Genomic DNA, 14404 nt, shown 5'->3' with positions numbered 1-14404 from the left:
GTTTGGGGCGGGGCCTAGGCCGGGCTGAGGCGCGCGGGGCGGGGCGTGGGCTGCGGCGCGCTAGCCGAGCGGCCCGCCGAGCCCCGCCGAGGCCCGAGCCCACCCGAGTGCGTCCGAGCCCGCGGCCCCCGCCCGGGGCGATGGAGCTGGAGCCCGGCGGGGCGGCCGCTGCGCTCCTGCGGCAGAAGAGGGCGGCGCTGCGGCGCAGGGGGTGCAGCTTCGAGAGCCCCAGGTACAGCGGTCCGGGAGGGGTGCGGCCGGGAGGGGCGGAAGTGGGGAGCCAGCCACGTGGGGGGTGGCGGTCTGAGGGGACTGAGGGCCGCGAGGCCGCGGCTCGAGGAGGGGTCTCGGCGGGGACTGGGTGAGTCGGAGGGGAATCCGGCAAGGAGCTGAGCCCAGCGGCTGGGAATCGAGGGGGGGCTGGGCCTCCCGAGCGGCAGGTGCGGGAGGGAGTCGCCTCAGAGAAGCGGCTGACGAGAATCCCATCCCGTCGAGACGCCCCCAAAAGCGTCGGTCCCTTGGCAGGCCCCGAGCAAAGCCGTTGGCTCTAGGCAGATTTCGGGCTGTGGAGAATTGCCCTGTCCGCCTCTTGTAAATGCTCAAGGACAAGGTCGGGAAATAGCCCCCCTAACGTCTACGGGAGGAAGGTCTCCCTCCACCGGGGGAGTTCCTCTGAGCAGCCCCAGGACCCGGGCCAGCTCCAGCCTCCCCGCCTGACCCCTCAGGTAAGCACACCTGCTGCCTCAGGGCCCCGCCCATCCTGGCCGTTGGCCCCCCGACGTGCCCGACCCTTCTGACCCGCCGAAGCCTGTCCTCTGCCAGGGCTGCCCTGCCCTTTTCGCCCGCGTCCCTGGGGAACTCGTTTGAGGTGTTCGGGTCCTTCTCCCTGGAACCTTGCCCCGCTGACACGCGCTCCCCCGCCGGCCTCTGTGGCGCTCCGTCTGCCTGGCTAGATTCCTTCCCTCGGAGGGCATCTTCTTAACTTGGAGTGCCTTCTCTCCCGCTCCGACGTCGCTGAAGTGGTTTCTCCCGTTTTTCAGTCCCTGGTCTCTTCTAGAATACTCTAGCAGCCCCCCAACTACACTTTTCTGTCTTTATTCTTCCATCTCTCTGTTTATATTTTAAACAAAAAAATTTTCCCCCGTGGCTGCACCTGGTATTAATTGCGACAAGCAGGATCTTCTATCTTTAGTTGAAGTATGTTGGAATCTAGTCCCCCAACCAGGGATCGAACCCCCAGCGCCCTTGGATTGGCACCTCCAGCGAAGTCCCTCTTCCACCTCTTAAATCCACATCCTCGCTGTCCGCTGGAAGAGCCTTACCACACTGTCCACTGCCCTTCCCATGCCTTACCCCTGCTCCCCACTCCTGAGAGTTCTCCATCCCCCAGGGCCTCCACTGGGGCTGGGGCAGAGGAACGGGAGAAAGAAAGGAAATGGGACTCTGGCCCTCCTGTGGCAGCAAAGCTAGGATAAAGAAACAAACAGGACCCTGAATATGAGATGCCAGGCTCTTGGGCACCTCACGTCACCCTTGGTGCTCCCACAATACCGGATAAAAGTGTCACCCTCCTGAGAACAGGGACTGTAGCTGTTCACTCCTCTGTCATCAGAGCTTGGCTCAAGCCTAGCCCATCACAGACGTTTACTATCTGTTGAATAAATAAATGCCTGACCAGCTGGTGATTCTTCCCTTATGCTGTGCTGTCTCTCATCTGAGCCTTGACTGATACCATGCTCTTAGAATAAATAGTCTTTTCTTTAGTCTTTGGGTAATGCCTTCCCCTCCTCCTCTGGGAAGTCTTCCCTGAAGCCCAGGCTGAGCTCTGTGCTGTCTCAGCAGTCTACACATTGATCTGCTATTCCACACATCACTGTGGATAATTACTGGGATATTACCTTTCCCTGAGCACGAGGCAGGTATGGTTTTTGCTCTTTTGATGCTTACACTCTTGCTGGAGCATGAAGGATGGGAAGTGTACCAAGAAATGAAGCTGAAGAGATGAGTCAAAAGCTGGATCCAGGCCTGCGGTAGAATGTTTAGAGCAGCTCTGTCCAATAGAACTTTCTGTGATGATGGAGGCATTCTGTAATCTGTGCTGTCTGATTCTGTGGCCACTGGCCACCTGTGGCTATTGAGCACTTGAAATATGGCTAATCCAACTAAGGAAATGAATTTAAAATTTTATTTCACTTTAAATCTCCTTTGTCCATGGGATTTCCCAGGCAAGAATACTGGAGTGGGTTGCCATTTCCTTCTCCAGGGGATCTTCCCGACCCAGGGATTGAACCTGGGTCTCCCACATTGCAGGCAGATTCTTTACCATCTGAACCACCAGGGAGTCCATTTAAATAGCCACCTATGACTAATGTTTCTAATAGTGGACAGCACTGGCTTAGAAAATTTCTCTCTTCCTTTGGAATCTCACTTTTACTCCTCCTTTGTCTTCATGACCTTATGCCTGAAAGACTAAATGACTTCACAGCCTCCAGAGGTTTTTCCCTTTATTTAACACTCCATGATATTATCCTTATAATAGGATTATCCATATAGACCTTAGAAATAACAATTACCATTTTTCTGATTATAAAAATAATTTGTTTATTCGACGACAATGTATTTAAGCCACACTTTATTATTATACATGCAGTTTATTATCACTTTTTCACTTGTACTAAAGATGCATTGAATGCACATGCATTTGTCTGTGTGTAAGTCTGTAAGAGGTTATCATCTTCAGAGAAATTCATAGCAGTGATGGAGATTATTGGACCCAAGAAAATGAACATTTTAAAGGCTTTGAAGCATAAGGCCAAAATGCTGGAAAGTTGTGGCAGTTTACAATTCTCCCAAGAGCATATAAACATGCCTGTTTGTTTTTTTTTTCATCTTCAAATGCTAGGCATTATTTATAAGGCATTATTATTTATAAATATTTCCCAAAGTGGTACCTTATTTTAACTTGAATTCCCACATTTAGTAGTGAGGTGAAACTTTTTTCTCACATTGACTCAATCTGTATTTGTTTTTCAAATGAAATACGTATCATGCACATTGTCCATTTTTCCTTGGGAATATTTATCCTTTCCTTATTGAAATACTTTTTATTTATTAAGGGAATTAATTTTATGGTCAAATATGTAGCAAGTATTTTTACAGTTCATTATTTGCCTTCTAACATTCTTGACAAGCTTTAGACAGACTATTACTTTTTTAAGTTTAGTCAAATCTATTAATTTATTCATCTTGTTTATTCTTAGTTACCAAAGGCTTCCCTGCCTTAAAACAGTTAAAGGTTCATCTACAATTTCTCCAGTTGCTTTTGTTCCTTTAGGAAAAAATTACCTCTCTAATGAGAAAAACAAATATAGTATATTAACACATATATATGGAATGTAGAAAAATGGTATTGATAAAACCTATTTGCAGGGAAGGAATGGGGAAATGGCAACCCACTCCAGTATTCTTGCCTGGCGATTCTGCATGGACAGAGGAGCCTGGCAGGCTACAGTCCATGGGGTTGCAAGAGTTGGACATGACTTAGTGACTAAACCACCACCAGTGGGGATGCAGATGTAGAGAATGGACTTTTGAACACAGTAGGGGAGGGTGAGAGGAGGACGAGTGGAGAAAGTAGCATCAACATAAGTACACTCTCACGTGTAAGATGGCTAGCTGGTGGGAAGTTGCTGTGTAGCAGAGGGAGCCCAGCCTGGTGCTCTGTGGTGACCTGGAGGCACGCGATGACAGGGGCGGGGTTGGGGGAGGCTAGGGAGGGAGGGGTATGCCGTATAATTACGGCTGATTGGCATGATTGTACGGCCGAAACCAATACAACACTAAAAAGTTTAAAAACAAACAAACAAAAAATTACCTCTTTAATGCAGTAATCCAAATCATCTCACTTCTAAGTGAGACTATGAAGAGCAGTCTTGTACTGGACAGACATCATGGACTTTTAGGGCCAACAGAAGAATCACCTGTGAAACATCTTAACCAAACAGGTGTGTGGGTCCCTCACCCCCCCGCCTGTTGTTCCCGAAAGTCCAGGATGGTGATGGGGCGTGGGATGCAGGTGACTGTGATGGAAAGCCAGGGGAGAGAGCCTCCATCCCTACTCCAAAGTCCTCTACCGCTTCTCATTTCCTGTTGTGTCGAGTTTAAAAGCCAATGCCTCATGTTTAGGGCCTTTTAGAATCTGGTTTAACCATATTTACTCATTCATCTTGATGATATCATGTCAAAGAAGGCATTACTTTCAAGATGTCAGCTATCTTTGCTGACTCTCCCATATCAGCACCAAGAACTGGAGGGCAGACACAGCTCATAATGGATATAAAGGAGCAAGGAGGGGCCCAGGTGTGAGGGTTCGAGCAGGTGGCAGTAAGAAGGCCTAGCTGAGAACCCGGTGCTGCGAAGCCACTTGCCCTAGATGTGTTTGTCCTTGTTTGGTAGGAAGGCTTATCAGGCAGTGTTCAAGAATAAGGACTTGGGAGCCACACAGACCCAAGTTCAGGTTTCTAACATCTCACTTATTTTGTGTGTGCCCTTGGACAAGTTGCTTAACCCCTCTGAGCCTTGGTTAACTCATTTGTAAAATGACAGTTAACACCACTCTCACAATATTGATGTGAGCTTTAAGTGAACTGATTTATGCAAAGTGCTAAAAACAGTGTCTGGCACAAAGCGTGACTAAATCATAACTGTTATGGACAAAAATGATTAATGTCTACGTGAAAGTTCACAACCTTTTCCTTCCCATGTCTCATTAAAATTCTAGCTTTGCCTGTTCAGTTTTTCCTCCTCCCCTGCCCTCAGAGCAAAGTCCTGCCCAGCATTTTTGCAGTTTTTGAAGCAGTAAATTTAGGAAGAGAGGGACTGAGGCAAAGGACAGTAGGTCCACAGGGCACTGGTTAGGACTGCCCAAATAAAAACCTTTAGGAAGTGTTGACCAGTCAGAGGTACAGAAACACCTACTTTGTCTGAGGGTAGCTGATAGGTTTCCCTATGGTTTTGGTTGCTCTAAGTTATATTTTAAGAAATACATCTGTCATCTTTTGTGACTTAGTGAGGAACCTGAGTTATTTTAAAGCACTCTTCTACTGCTGAGCTGGGTCATTTTGGCGGCAACACCGCATGGAGCCTAGCAGGGTTGTGCAGTAGGACTGGATCTGCAGCATCAATCCTCAAGATCAGAGAATCTCAACACTGAACGGAGCTTCAGACATCTCTTAGGTCACCCTCTCAAATAGTGGTTCTCAAAAGTGTGGTCCCTGGACCAGCAGCATCAGCATTATCTGGGAATTTGTTAGAAATGGAAGTCCCCAAGCCCTGCCCCGAATTTACTCAATCAGAATCTCTGGGGATGGAGGCTTAGGAAACTGAGAATCAGTGCTCTCAAGTCTAATAATGTTGTTCTCAAACCTGACATATATGAGAATCACCAAGAAGGATTCCTTTCTTTGTTAAAAGAAAAATCATTTATTTATTGGCTTTGCTGGCTCTTTGTTGCTGTGCACTGACTTTCTCTAGTTGTGCCGGGTAGGGGCTACTCTCTAGTTGAGGTGCACAAGCGTGTCATTCCAGGGCTTCTCTTGTGGAGCTCACACTCTGGATCATGGGCTCAGTAGCTGTGATGCACGGGCTTAGCTGCTCTGTAGCATGTGGAATCTTCAGCTTGAACCAGTGTCACCTGCATTGCAAGGTGGATACTTAACCCCTGGATGATCAGGGAAGCCCAGGTTCAGTTCAGTTCAGTCACTCAGTCATGTCTGACTCTTTGCGACCCCATGCACTGCAGCACCCCAGAACTCCCTGTCCATCACCAACTCCCAGAGTTTATCCAAACTCATGTCCATCGAGTCAGTGATGCCATCCAACCATCTCATCCTCTGTCGTCCCCTTCTCCTTCGGCCTTTAATCTTTCCCACCATCAGGTTCTTTTCCAGTGAGTCAATTCTTTGCATCAGGTGGCCAAAGTACTAGAGTTTCAGTTTCAACATCTGTCCTTCAATGAACACCCAGGACTGATCTCCTTTAGGATGGACTGGTTGGATCTCTTTGTAGTCCAAGGGACTCTCAAGAGTCTTTTCCAACACCACAGTTCAAAAGCATCAATTCTTCTGCACTCAGCTTTCTTTATAGTCCAACTGTCACATCCATACATGACTACTGGAAAAACCATGGCCTTGACTAGACGGACCTTTGTTGGCAAAGTAATGTCTCTGTTTGTTAATATGTTGTCTAGGTTGGTAATAACTTTCCTCCAAAGGAGTAAGCATCTTTTAATTTCATGGCTGCAGTCACCATCTGCAGTGATTTTGGAGTCCAAAAAATGAAGTCTGTCACTGTTTCCTCTGTTTCCCCATCTGTTTGCTATGAAGTGATGGGGCCGAATGGCATTATCTTCGTTTTCTGAATGTTGAGCTTTAAGCCAACTTTTTCACTCTCACTTTCATCAAGAAGTTCTTTAGTTCTTCTTCACTTTCTGCCATAAGGGTGGTGTCATCTGCATATCTGAGGTTATTGATATGTCTCCTGGCAATCTTGATTCCAGCGTGTGCTTCCTCCAGCCCAGCATTTCTCTTGATGTACTCTGCATAGAAGTTAAGTAAGCAGAGTGACAATATACAGCTTTGACGTACTCCTTTTCCTATCTGGAACCAGTCTGTTGTTCTATGTCCAGTTCTAACTGTTGCTTCCTGACCTGCATACAGATTTCTCAAGAGGCAGGTCAGATGGTCTGGTATTCCCATCTCTTTCAGAATTTTCCACAGTTTATTGTGATCCACACAGTCAAAGGATTTGGCATAGTCAGTGAAGCAGAAATACATGTTTTTCTGGAACTCTCTTGCTTTTTTGATGATCTAGCAGATGTTGGCAATTTGATCTCTGGTTCCTTCCTTTTCTAAAACCAGCTTGAACATCAGGAAGTTCCTTGTTCACGTATTGTTGAAGCTTGGCTTGGAAAATTTTGAGCATTACTTTGCTAACGTGTGAGATGAGTGCAGTTGTGTGGTAATTTGAGCATTCTTTGGCATTGCCTTTCTTTGGGATTGGAATGAAAACTGACTTTTTCCAGTCCTGCGGCCACTGCTGAGTTTTCCAAATTTGCTGGCATATTGAGTGCAGCACTTTCACAGCATCATCTTTCAGGATTTGAAATAGCTCAACTGGAATTCCATCACCTCCACTAGCTTTGTTCGTAGTGATGCTTCCTAAGGCCCACTTGACTTCACATTCCAAGATGTCTGGCTCTAGGTGAGTGATCACACCATCGTGATCACATGGGTACCGAAGATCATTTTTGTATAGTTCTTCCGTATATTCTTGCCACCTCTTCTTAATATCTTCTGCATCTGTTAGGTCCATACCATTTCTGTCCATTATTGTGCTCATCTTTACATGAAATATTCCCTTGATATTTCTAATCTTCTTGAAGAAATCTCTAGACTTTCCCATTCTATTGTTTTCCTCTATTTCTTTGCATTGATCACTAAGGAAGGCTTTCTTATCTCTCCTTGCTATTCTTTGGAACTCTGCATTCGAATGGGTATATCTTTCCTTTTCTCCTTTGCTTTTCACTTCTCTTCTTTTCACAGCTATTTGTAAGGCTTCCTCAGGCAGCCATTTTGCTTTTTGCATTTCTTTTCCATGGGGATGGTCTTGCTCCCTGTCTCCTGTACAATGTCACGAACTTCTGTTCATAGTTCATCAGGCACTCTGTCTATCAGATCTAGTCCCTTAAATCTATTTCTCACTTCCACTGTATAATCGTAAAGGGTTTGATTTAGGTCATACCTGAATGGTCTAGTGGTTTTCCCTACTTTCTTCAGTTTAAGTCTGAATTTGGCAATAAGGAGTTCATGATCTGAACCACAGTCAGCTCCCGGTCTTGTTTTTGCCGACTGTATACAGAGGGCTTCTTAAAACAGTTTCCTGTCCCTCCCCCATCCCCCCTTGAGATTCTGATTCTCTGGTTGTGGATGGATCTGTGGATGCATTTGTAACAAGCTCACAAGTAACATCCTAATTGCTGGTCCAAGGACATATTTAAAAACCACTCCTCTAGGATAATACAGGAATCTCTTCTACAGAAACCCTTGCCAACTTCTGCTTATGACATCTAAGCTCAGGGAGCCCACAACTACATTTGTTATTGGGTAGCTTTATTATCTTTCCCTAATACTGAAGTCAAAGCTTGCCTCCCTATGCTTACCACCCATCATTTGTATTAATAATTCTGCTTTCACTGCCACTTGCAGTAGCAATGCCTGTGGCTCTGATACCAGGTGAAAACTGGTGGCTGGATTGTGGTCAAGTAATTCATACTCCTGTCCTCTTGATTATAATCACCACTGAACAGTTGTTCTTCAGCTACAGGCTGGACTAGTAACACATCACACTTTTTCTGATTAGTACCTTAGCACTTTTTCAAATTTTTTTGAGATTATCAAAGGCTGTGAATGGCAAGCAGAGGAGAATCATCAGCTCATGGTGAAAGTGTTAGTTGCTCAGTAGGGTCTGACTCTTTGTGATCCCATAGACTGTAGCCTGCAAGACTCCTCTGTCCATGGGATTTTACATACAAGAATAATGGAATGGGTTGTCATTCCGTTCTCCAGAGGATCTTCCCAACCCAGGGACTGAACCCATGTCTCTCGCATCTCCTGCATTGGCAGGGATATTTACCACTGGCAGTGCTTGGGAAGCCCAGACCAGGCTTTAGGAAAGAATAGAACCGGGTGCTCAAATAATGTCCTCAAGAGTCTTTTTTCATTTTCTGGATTGACTTGATTCTCAAAGTCTTTCCACTTGGAGACAAAGAAAATGAACGATTCCAGGCTTTCTTTCTATCAGTGAACAATCCTAGCAGAAAGATATTATAAGACCTCCTTCTCAATGGTTCTAGAACACACCCCAGGCTTGACATTCATTGGATTTCTTGGGTTCTATGCTCATCTGTGAATCAATCATTTTGATCAGAGGGGATAAAACATGCTAATTGGCTGGGCCTGGCTCATGTACCCAAGCCAGAACTGGGCAGGATGAGGGTATGTATGTGTGCGAATGGGGCGGGGGGGTGGGGGTGGTTAGATCACTTCACAGAGACCACAAAGAAATGATTCCCCAAAGGAAGAATCACAGTGCTATCATCAGAAGAAGGGGAATGGATACTGGATGGGCGCCCTATCCAAAAAAAAAAAAAAAGTGCAATTAAATTTGGAAAGCTTTCCAAATTACAGATTCCCAGATGTCACCCTAGAGTCACCGAATGGGGATTTCTGCATTTTTTAAATACTCATTGTAAAAGACTACCTTAGTTGAGTGGTTAAATTATGCTTACTAAGTTTAGCCACAGTGAGAGAAGAGCCCTACATAGACAGAAGATTCTGAATTACAAATAGAAAACATATTTTTCACTTTCCCAAATACTGCTTCCTACAGAGTGACTTCCTTATTAGTAATGCATAGAGCCCACGCCTTGTGAGAACAAATTTGATGCCAAGACAAATGCTTTCTTATTCCTGAAGATGGCTTTCTAGGCCAAGACAGAATCAAAAAAGAACAATTATCCATTATGCATTTGCTTGCCTCCTTTTCTTCTTCCTTATGTTTCTCCTGACTCTTAGATTTTTTTTTTTCCAGGAGAACTTTTTTTCCAGGTAGTATAAACAAGCATTTTAATGTGGGTTGTTTTCACAGCCTTTGTTTCTCTATATTATGTCATTTTTCTTTTTGTTTATGTCAGCCCCTTAAGTATTTAATCACAAATAAATCTGCCACTGTCAATTTTCTTTTGGAAAAACAGCAGTCTTCCTGGGAAAGGCTATTAAGAGCTGTCTTGTATCGGGTTGACATAATGAGCTCTTAGGGCCAACAGACGAAAATTAATTTTCATATTATGTCTCTTCCCCTAAGAGAAGGGAAAAAACAACTTTTATTATTCACTAAAGAGTTTAAGTTAATATAAACCAGCTTCCTTTCTTGGAGGAAAACAATAGTCAAATTAGTTTTGCTTTGGAGGGTTAATATGAGAAATTATATTTGGTTGTCTGGTTTCCAGAGCTGAAGATCTGAACAGAGATGAAGTCTGACAAACAACGCTATAGGAAAATTAGGAGATTTGGCCTGTACAGTGAGGCCCGCTGCTGGTTTTCCTAGGCAAAAAAATTCTAAAGCAGCACGCAAGTTTAGAGATGTTGTAAAGCATAAACCACACATCTGGTTGTCTCTAGAGCCAGGATCTGAGAGGACAGGAAGCAAATATGAGTTAGCAATGAGGTGTGACTGCCCAAGGAGGCGTATGTAGAAGGCTGTTTGCTGTAGGATTGCTTGTAAAAGTAGAAGAAAAAAAAAAAAGTCCATCAGGAATGTGTCAGTACAATACTAATCATCTGTTAAAAAGATTGATACCTATCTGTATTCTGACTTGGAAAGATAACTAGGATGTTTGTGGTTATTTAGTGAAAAGGACCCCAGAGATCAAATTGCCAACATCCCCTGGATCATTGAAAAAGCAAGGGAGTTCCAGAAAAACATCTACTTCTGCTTTATTGACTATGCCAAAGCCTTTGACTGTGTGGATCACAATAAACTGTGGAAAATTCTGAAAGAGATGGGAATACCAGACCACCTGACCTGCCTCTTGAGAAATCTGTATGCAGGTCAGGAAGCAACAGTTAGAACTGGACATGGAACAACAGACTGGTTCCAAGTCAAGGCTGTATATTGTCACTCTGCTTATTTAACTTCTATGCAGAGTACATCATGAGAAACGCTGGGCTAGAGGAAGCACAAGCTGGAATCAAGATTGCTGGGAGAAATATCAATAACCCCAGATATGCAGATGACACCACCCTTATGGCAGAAAGTGAAGAGGAACTAAAAAGCCTCTTGATGAAAGTGAAAGAGGAGAGTGAAAAAGTTGGCTTAAAGCTCAACATTCAGAAAACGAAGATCATGGCATCTGGTCCCATCACTTCATGGGAAATAGATGGAGAAACAGTGGAAACAGTGGCAGACTTAATTTTTTGGGGCTCTAAAATCACTGCAGATGGTGACTGCAGCCATGAAATTAAAAGACGCTTACTCCTTAGAAGAAAAGTTATGACCAACCTACATAGCATATTGAAAAGCAGAGATATTACTTTGCCAACAAAGGTCCATCTAGTCAAGGCTATGGCCATGTATGGATGTGAGAGCTGGACTGTGAAGAAAGCTGAGTGCCAAAGAATTGATGCTTTTGAACTGTGGTATTAGAAAAGACTCTTGAGAGTCCCTTGGACTGCAAGGAAATCTAGCCAGTCCATTCTGAAGGAGATGAGCCCTGGGATTTCTTTGGAAGGAATGATGCTAAAACTGAAGCTCCAGTACTTTGGCCACCTCATGTGAAGAGTTGACTCATTGGAAAAGACTGATGCTGGGAGGGATTGGGGGCAGGAGGAGAAGGGGACAACAGAGGATGAGATGGCTGGATGGCATCACTGACTTAATGGATGAGAGTCTGAGTGAACTCCGGGAGTTGATGATGGACAGGGAGGCCTGGTGTGCTGTGATTCATGGGGTCGCAAAGAGTTAGACACGACTGAGTGACTGAACTGAACTGAACTGAGTGAAAAGGAATAAATGGCTTCCAGTAATAGCAAGTATGTAAAATTACATATGGAATTTCAGATTTTCTAGTAGCCAGATTTTACTTATGTTTTTATTTATGGCTGCACTGGGTTTTCTGTTGCTGTGCAAGGACTTTCTCTGGTTATGGCAAGCAGGGGCTCCTCTTCGTTGTGGTGCGTGCTCTTCTCATTGTGGTGTCTTCTCTTGTTGCGGAGCATGGGCTCTAGGTGCACAGGCTTCAGTAGTTGTGGCTCGAGGGCTTCATTGCTCCTTGGTATGCGGAATCTTCAGAGAAGGCAGTGGCACTCCACTCCAGTACTCTTGCCTGGAAAATCCCATGGACGGAGGAGCCTGGTAGGCTGCAGTCCATGGGGTTGCTAAAAGTTGGACACGACTGAGCGACTAAATTTTCACTTTTCACTCTCATGCATTGGAGAAGGAAATGGCAGCCCACTCCAGTGTTCTTGCCTGGAGAATCCCAGGGACGGGGGAGCCTGGTGGGCTGCCGTCTATGGGGTCGCACAGAGTCAGACACGACTGAAGCAATTTAACAGCAGCAGCATGCAGAATCTTCCTGGACCAGCAATTGAATTTGTGTCCCCTGCCTTAGCAGGCAGATTCTTATCCACTGTACCACCAGAGAAATTCAGTGGCAGCCATATTTTAAAAGGTAAAAAAATAATAATAGTAAAATTTTATTTCAGTAACTTATTTAACTCAATATACCCCAGATATTACCATTTTAACATATACTCATTACTAAAAATAATTAAGGTAATTTCCTTTTCTTTTCAGTACTGTGTTTGAAATCTGGCGTGTATTTCATGCTTCAGCATTTTAGTTCAGAGCGGCCACATTTTAAGTACTCAAGAGCCATGTGTGGTTTGTGCATGCCTTATTGGACAGTGTAGATGTGGACCCTCAGGTAGGAAAGATTTGAAAGAATGCATCAAGGTTTTTGTTTTGTTCTTTAATGTGACTGTGAATCACAGTGAAATAGGGAAAGGTAAAAACATTGTGAGAAAAATGTGTGGAATACCAGGAGATTTTAGGAAAAGGCAGTCAATAGACAAACTTTATTAGTGAGAAGGATGGCTCTGATTTGATAGACTTAGCTTAACTGTTCACATAAGTCCCAAATAAAAGTTAGATTTTGAGACTTAATATGTGAAACCACTGTGTAGCATGGCTACACAATCTAATTTAATTTGGAGGAGGGAGGAAATTAGTATAAATAAATAGTTTTAAAAAACAGAAAGAGGTTATGATATTTCTGTGTCAAATGTTACTGCTGGGTCATCCAGTGAAGAGCCAAGAATTGACCATTGGCTTAGCATCATGTGGGTCACAGGTGGCCTTTGACAAAACTGCTTCTTTAGAACAGTGAGGATGAAAGTCGCACTGGACTGGCTTCAAGAGACAATGAAAGGATAGAACTGGAAACAGTGACCCCAGTCAGCTCTTTGCAGGGCCGGAGGGGGTCTGAATTGAAAACTGTTTTGTTGTTGTTGTTGTTTTGGTGTGCTCTGCTTTTGTTTAATAAAGATACTTATGTCTGGTGGGAATGATCCAGTAAAGAAAAAAAATTTCGGGGCGGGGGGTGTGTTTTACTTGAAAAAGAGAAAATTCACAGAGGACTTAATAGCTGCCCTCTCACATTTGAAAGGATGTAATATGTGTGGATGTAAGAGGTGGACTGTAAAGAAAGCTGAGCGCCGAAGAATTGATGCTTTTGAACTGTGGTGTTGGAGAAGACTCTTGAGAGTCCCTTGGACTGCAAGGAAGTCCAACCAGTCCATCCTAAAGGAGATCAGTCCTGAGTGTTCATTGGAAGGACTGATGTTGAAGCTGAAACTCTAATACTTTGGCCACTTGATGCGAAGAGCTGACTCATTTGAAAAGACCCTGATGCTGGGAAAGATTGAGGGCAGGAGGAGAAGGGGACGACAGAGGATGAGATGGTTGGATGGCATCACCCACTCGATGGACATGAGTTTGGGTAAACTCCGGGAGTTGGTGATGGACAGGGAGGCCTGGTATGCTATGGTTCATGGGGTTGCAGAGAGTTGAACATGACTGAGTGACTAAACTGACTGAACTGAATATGAACAAGGAATTAGGCCCTCTCTCTGCATGACACTGGGCTAGACCTAAAATCACAGTGGGTGCAAGGGATGATAAAACAGACTGGATTCAGTACATGAGTCTAGCGGCCAGTGCACCCTAAACTAACAGGACCTTGAGATGCAGTAAAGTTTTTATTGTGGAGACATTAAACCATCTATACGTTAGCCTATGTGTGTGCTCAGTTGCTTCAGTCATTTCCAACTCTTTGTGACCCCATGGACTGTAGCCCACCAGGCTCCTTTGTCCATGGGATTCTCCAGGCAAGAGTAATGGAATGGGTTGCCATTACCTTCTCCAGGGGATCTTCCTGACCCAGGGATGGAACTTTCCTCTTATGTCTCCTGCATTGGCAGGCGAGTTCTTTACCACTAGTGCCACCTGGGGAGCCTGGGAAGCAAGCCCATAGGATAGACTGGTATTTCTCAGCTCTTCTGTGATTTTGGTACACTTTTGGATACAACAGTTTTTGGTGACACACCTGGAAAAGGCTGAAGACAACATGAAGCAAGTTAGGGGTAGTGGTCACAGAGTCATTGCTCCAGCATAGCAGTGACATTAGAAGTGTCCACAATTAGTGTATGTTCTTTTGGTTGCCCTTTAGCACCTCTTTGCTGATTGGAGCAGAAAGGCCTAGTGCTGTGAGCAAGCTCTCTTTTAAACT

At 44.7% G+C, this 14404-nt stretch overlaps 1 protein-coding gene across 2 annotated transcripts in view; it reads left to right on the top strand.

Moving 5' to 3' along the window:
• The first annotated feature begins 40 nt into the window (after positions 1 to 40).
• GARNL3 (GTPase activating Rap/RanGAP domain like 3) overlaps positions 41 to 14404 on the top strand; it is a 166437-nt gene continuing 152073 nt past the window's right edge. For both annotated transcript variants that reach the window (XM_060411779.1, XM_027966433.2), the window contains exon 1: positions 41 to 232. Coding sequence is in view for 1 of the 2 variants with exons in the window: in XM_027966433.2 (XP_027822234.2) it covers positions 141 to 232 (92 nt within the window). In the remaining variant the exon portion in view is untranslated. The remainder of the gene's footprint in view (positions 233 to 14404) is intronic.

Source organism: Ovis aries, chromosome 3 (assembly GCF_016772045.2).
Source record: "Ovis aries strain OAR_USU_Benz2616 breed Rambouillet chromosome 3, ARS-UI_Ramb_v3.0, whole genome shotgun sequence".
NCBI lineage: Eukaryota > Metazoa > Chordata > Mammalia > Artiodactyla > Bovidae > Ovis > Ovis aries.
Note: the sequence above shows the minus strand (reverse complement) of the source record. Positions and strands in the feature narration are given on the sequence as shown.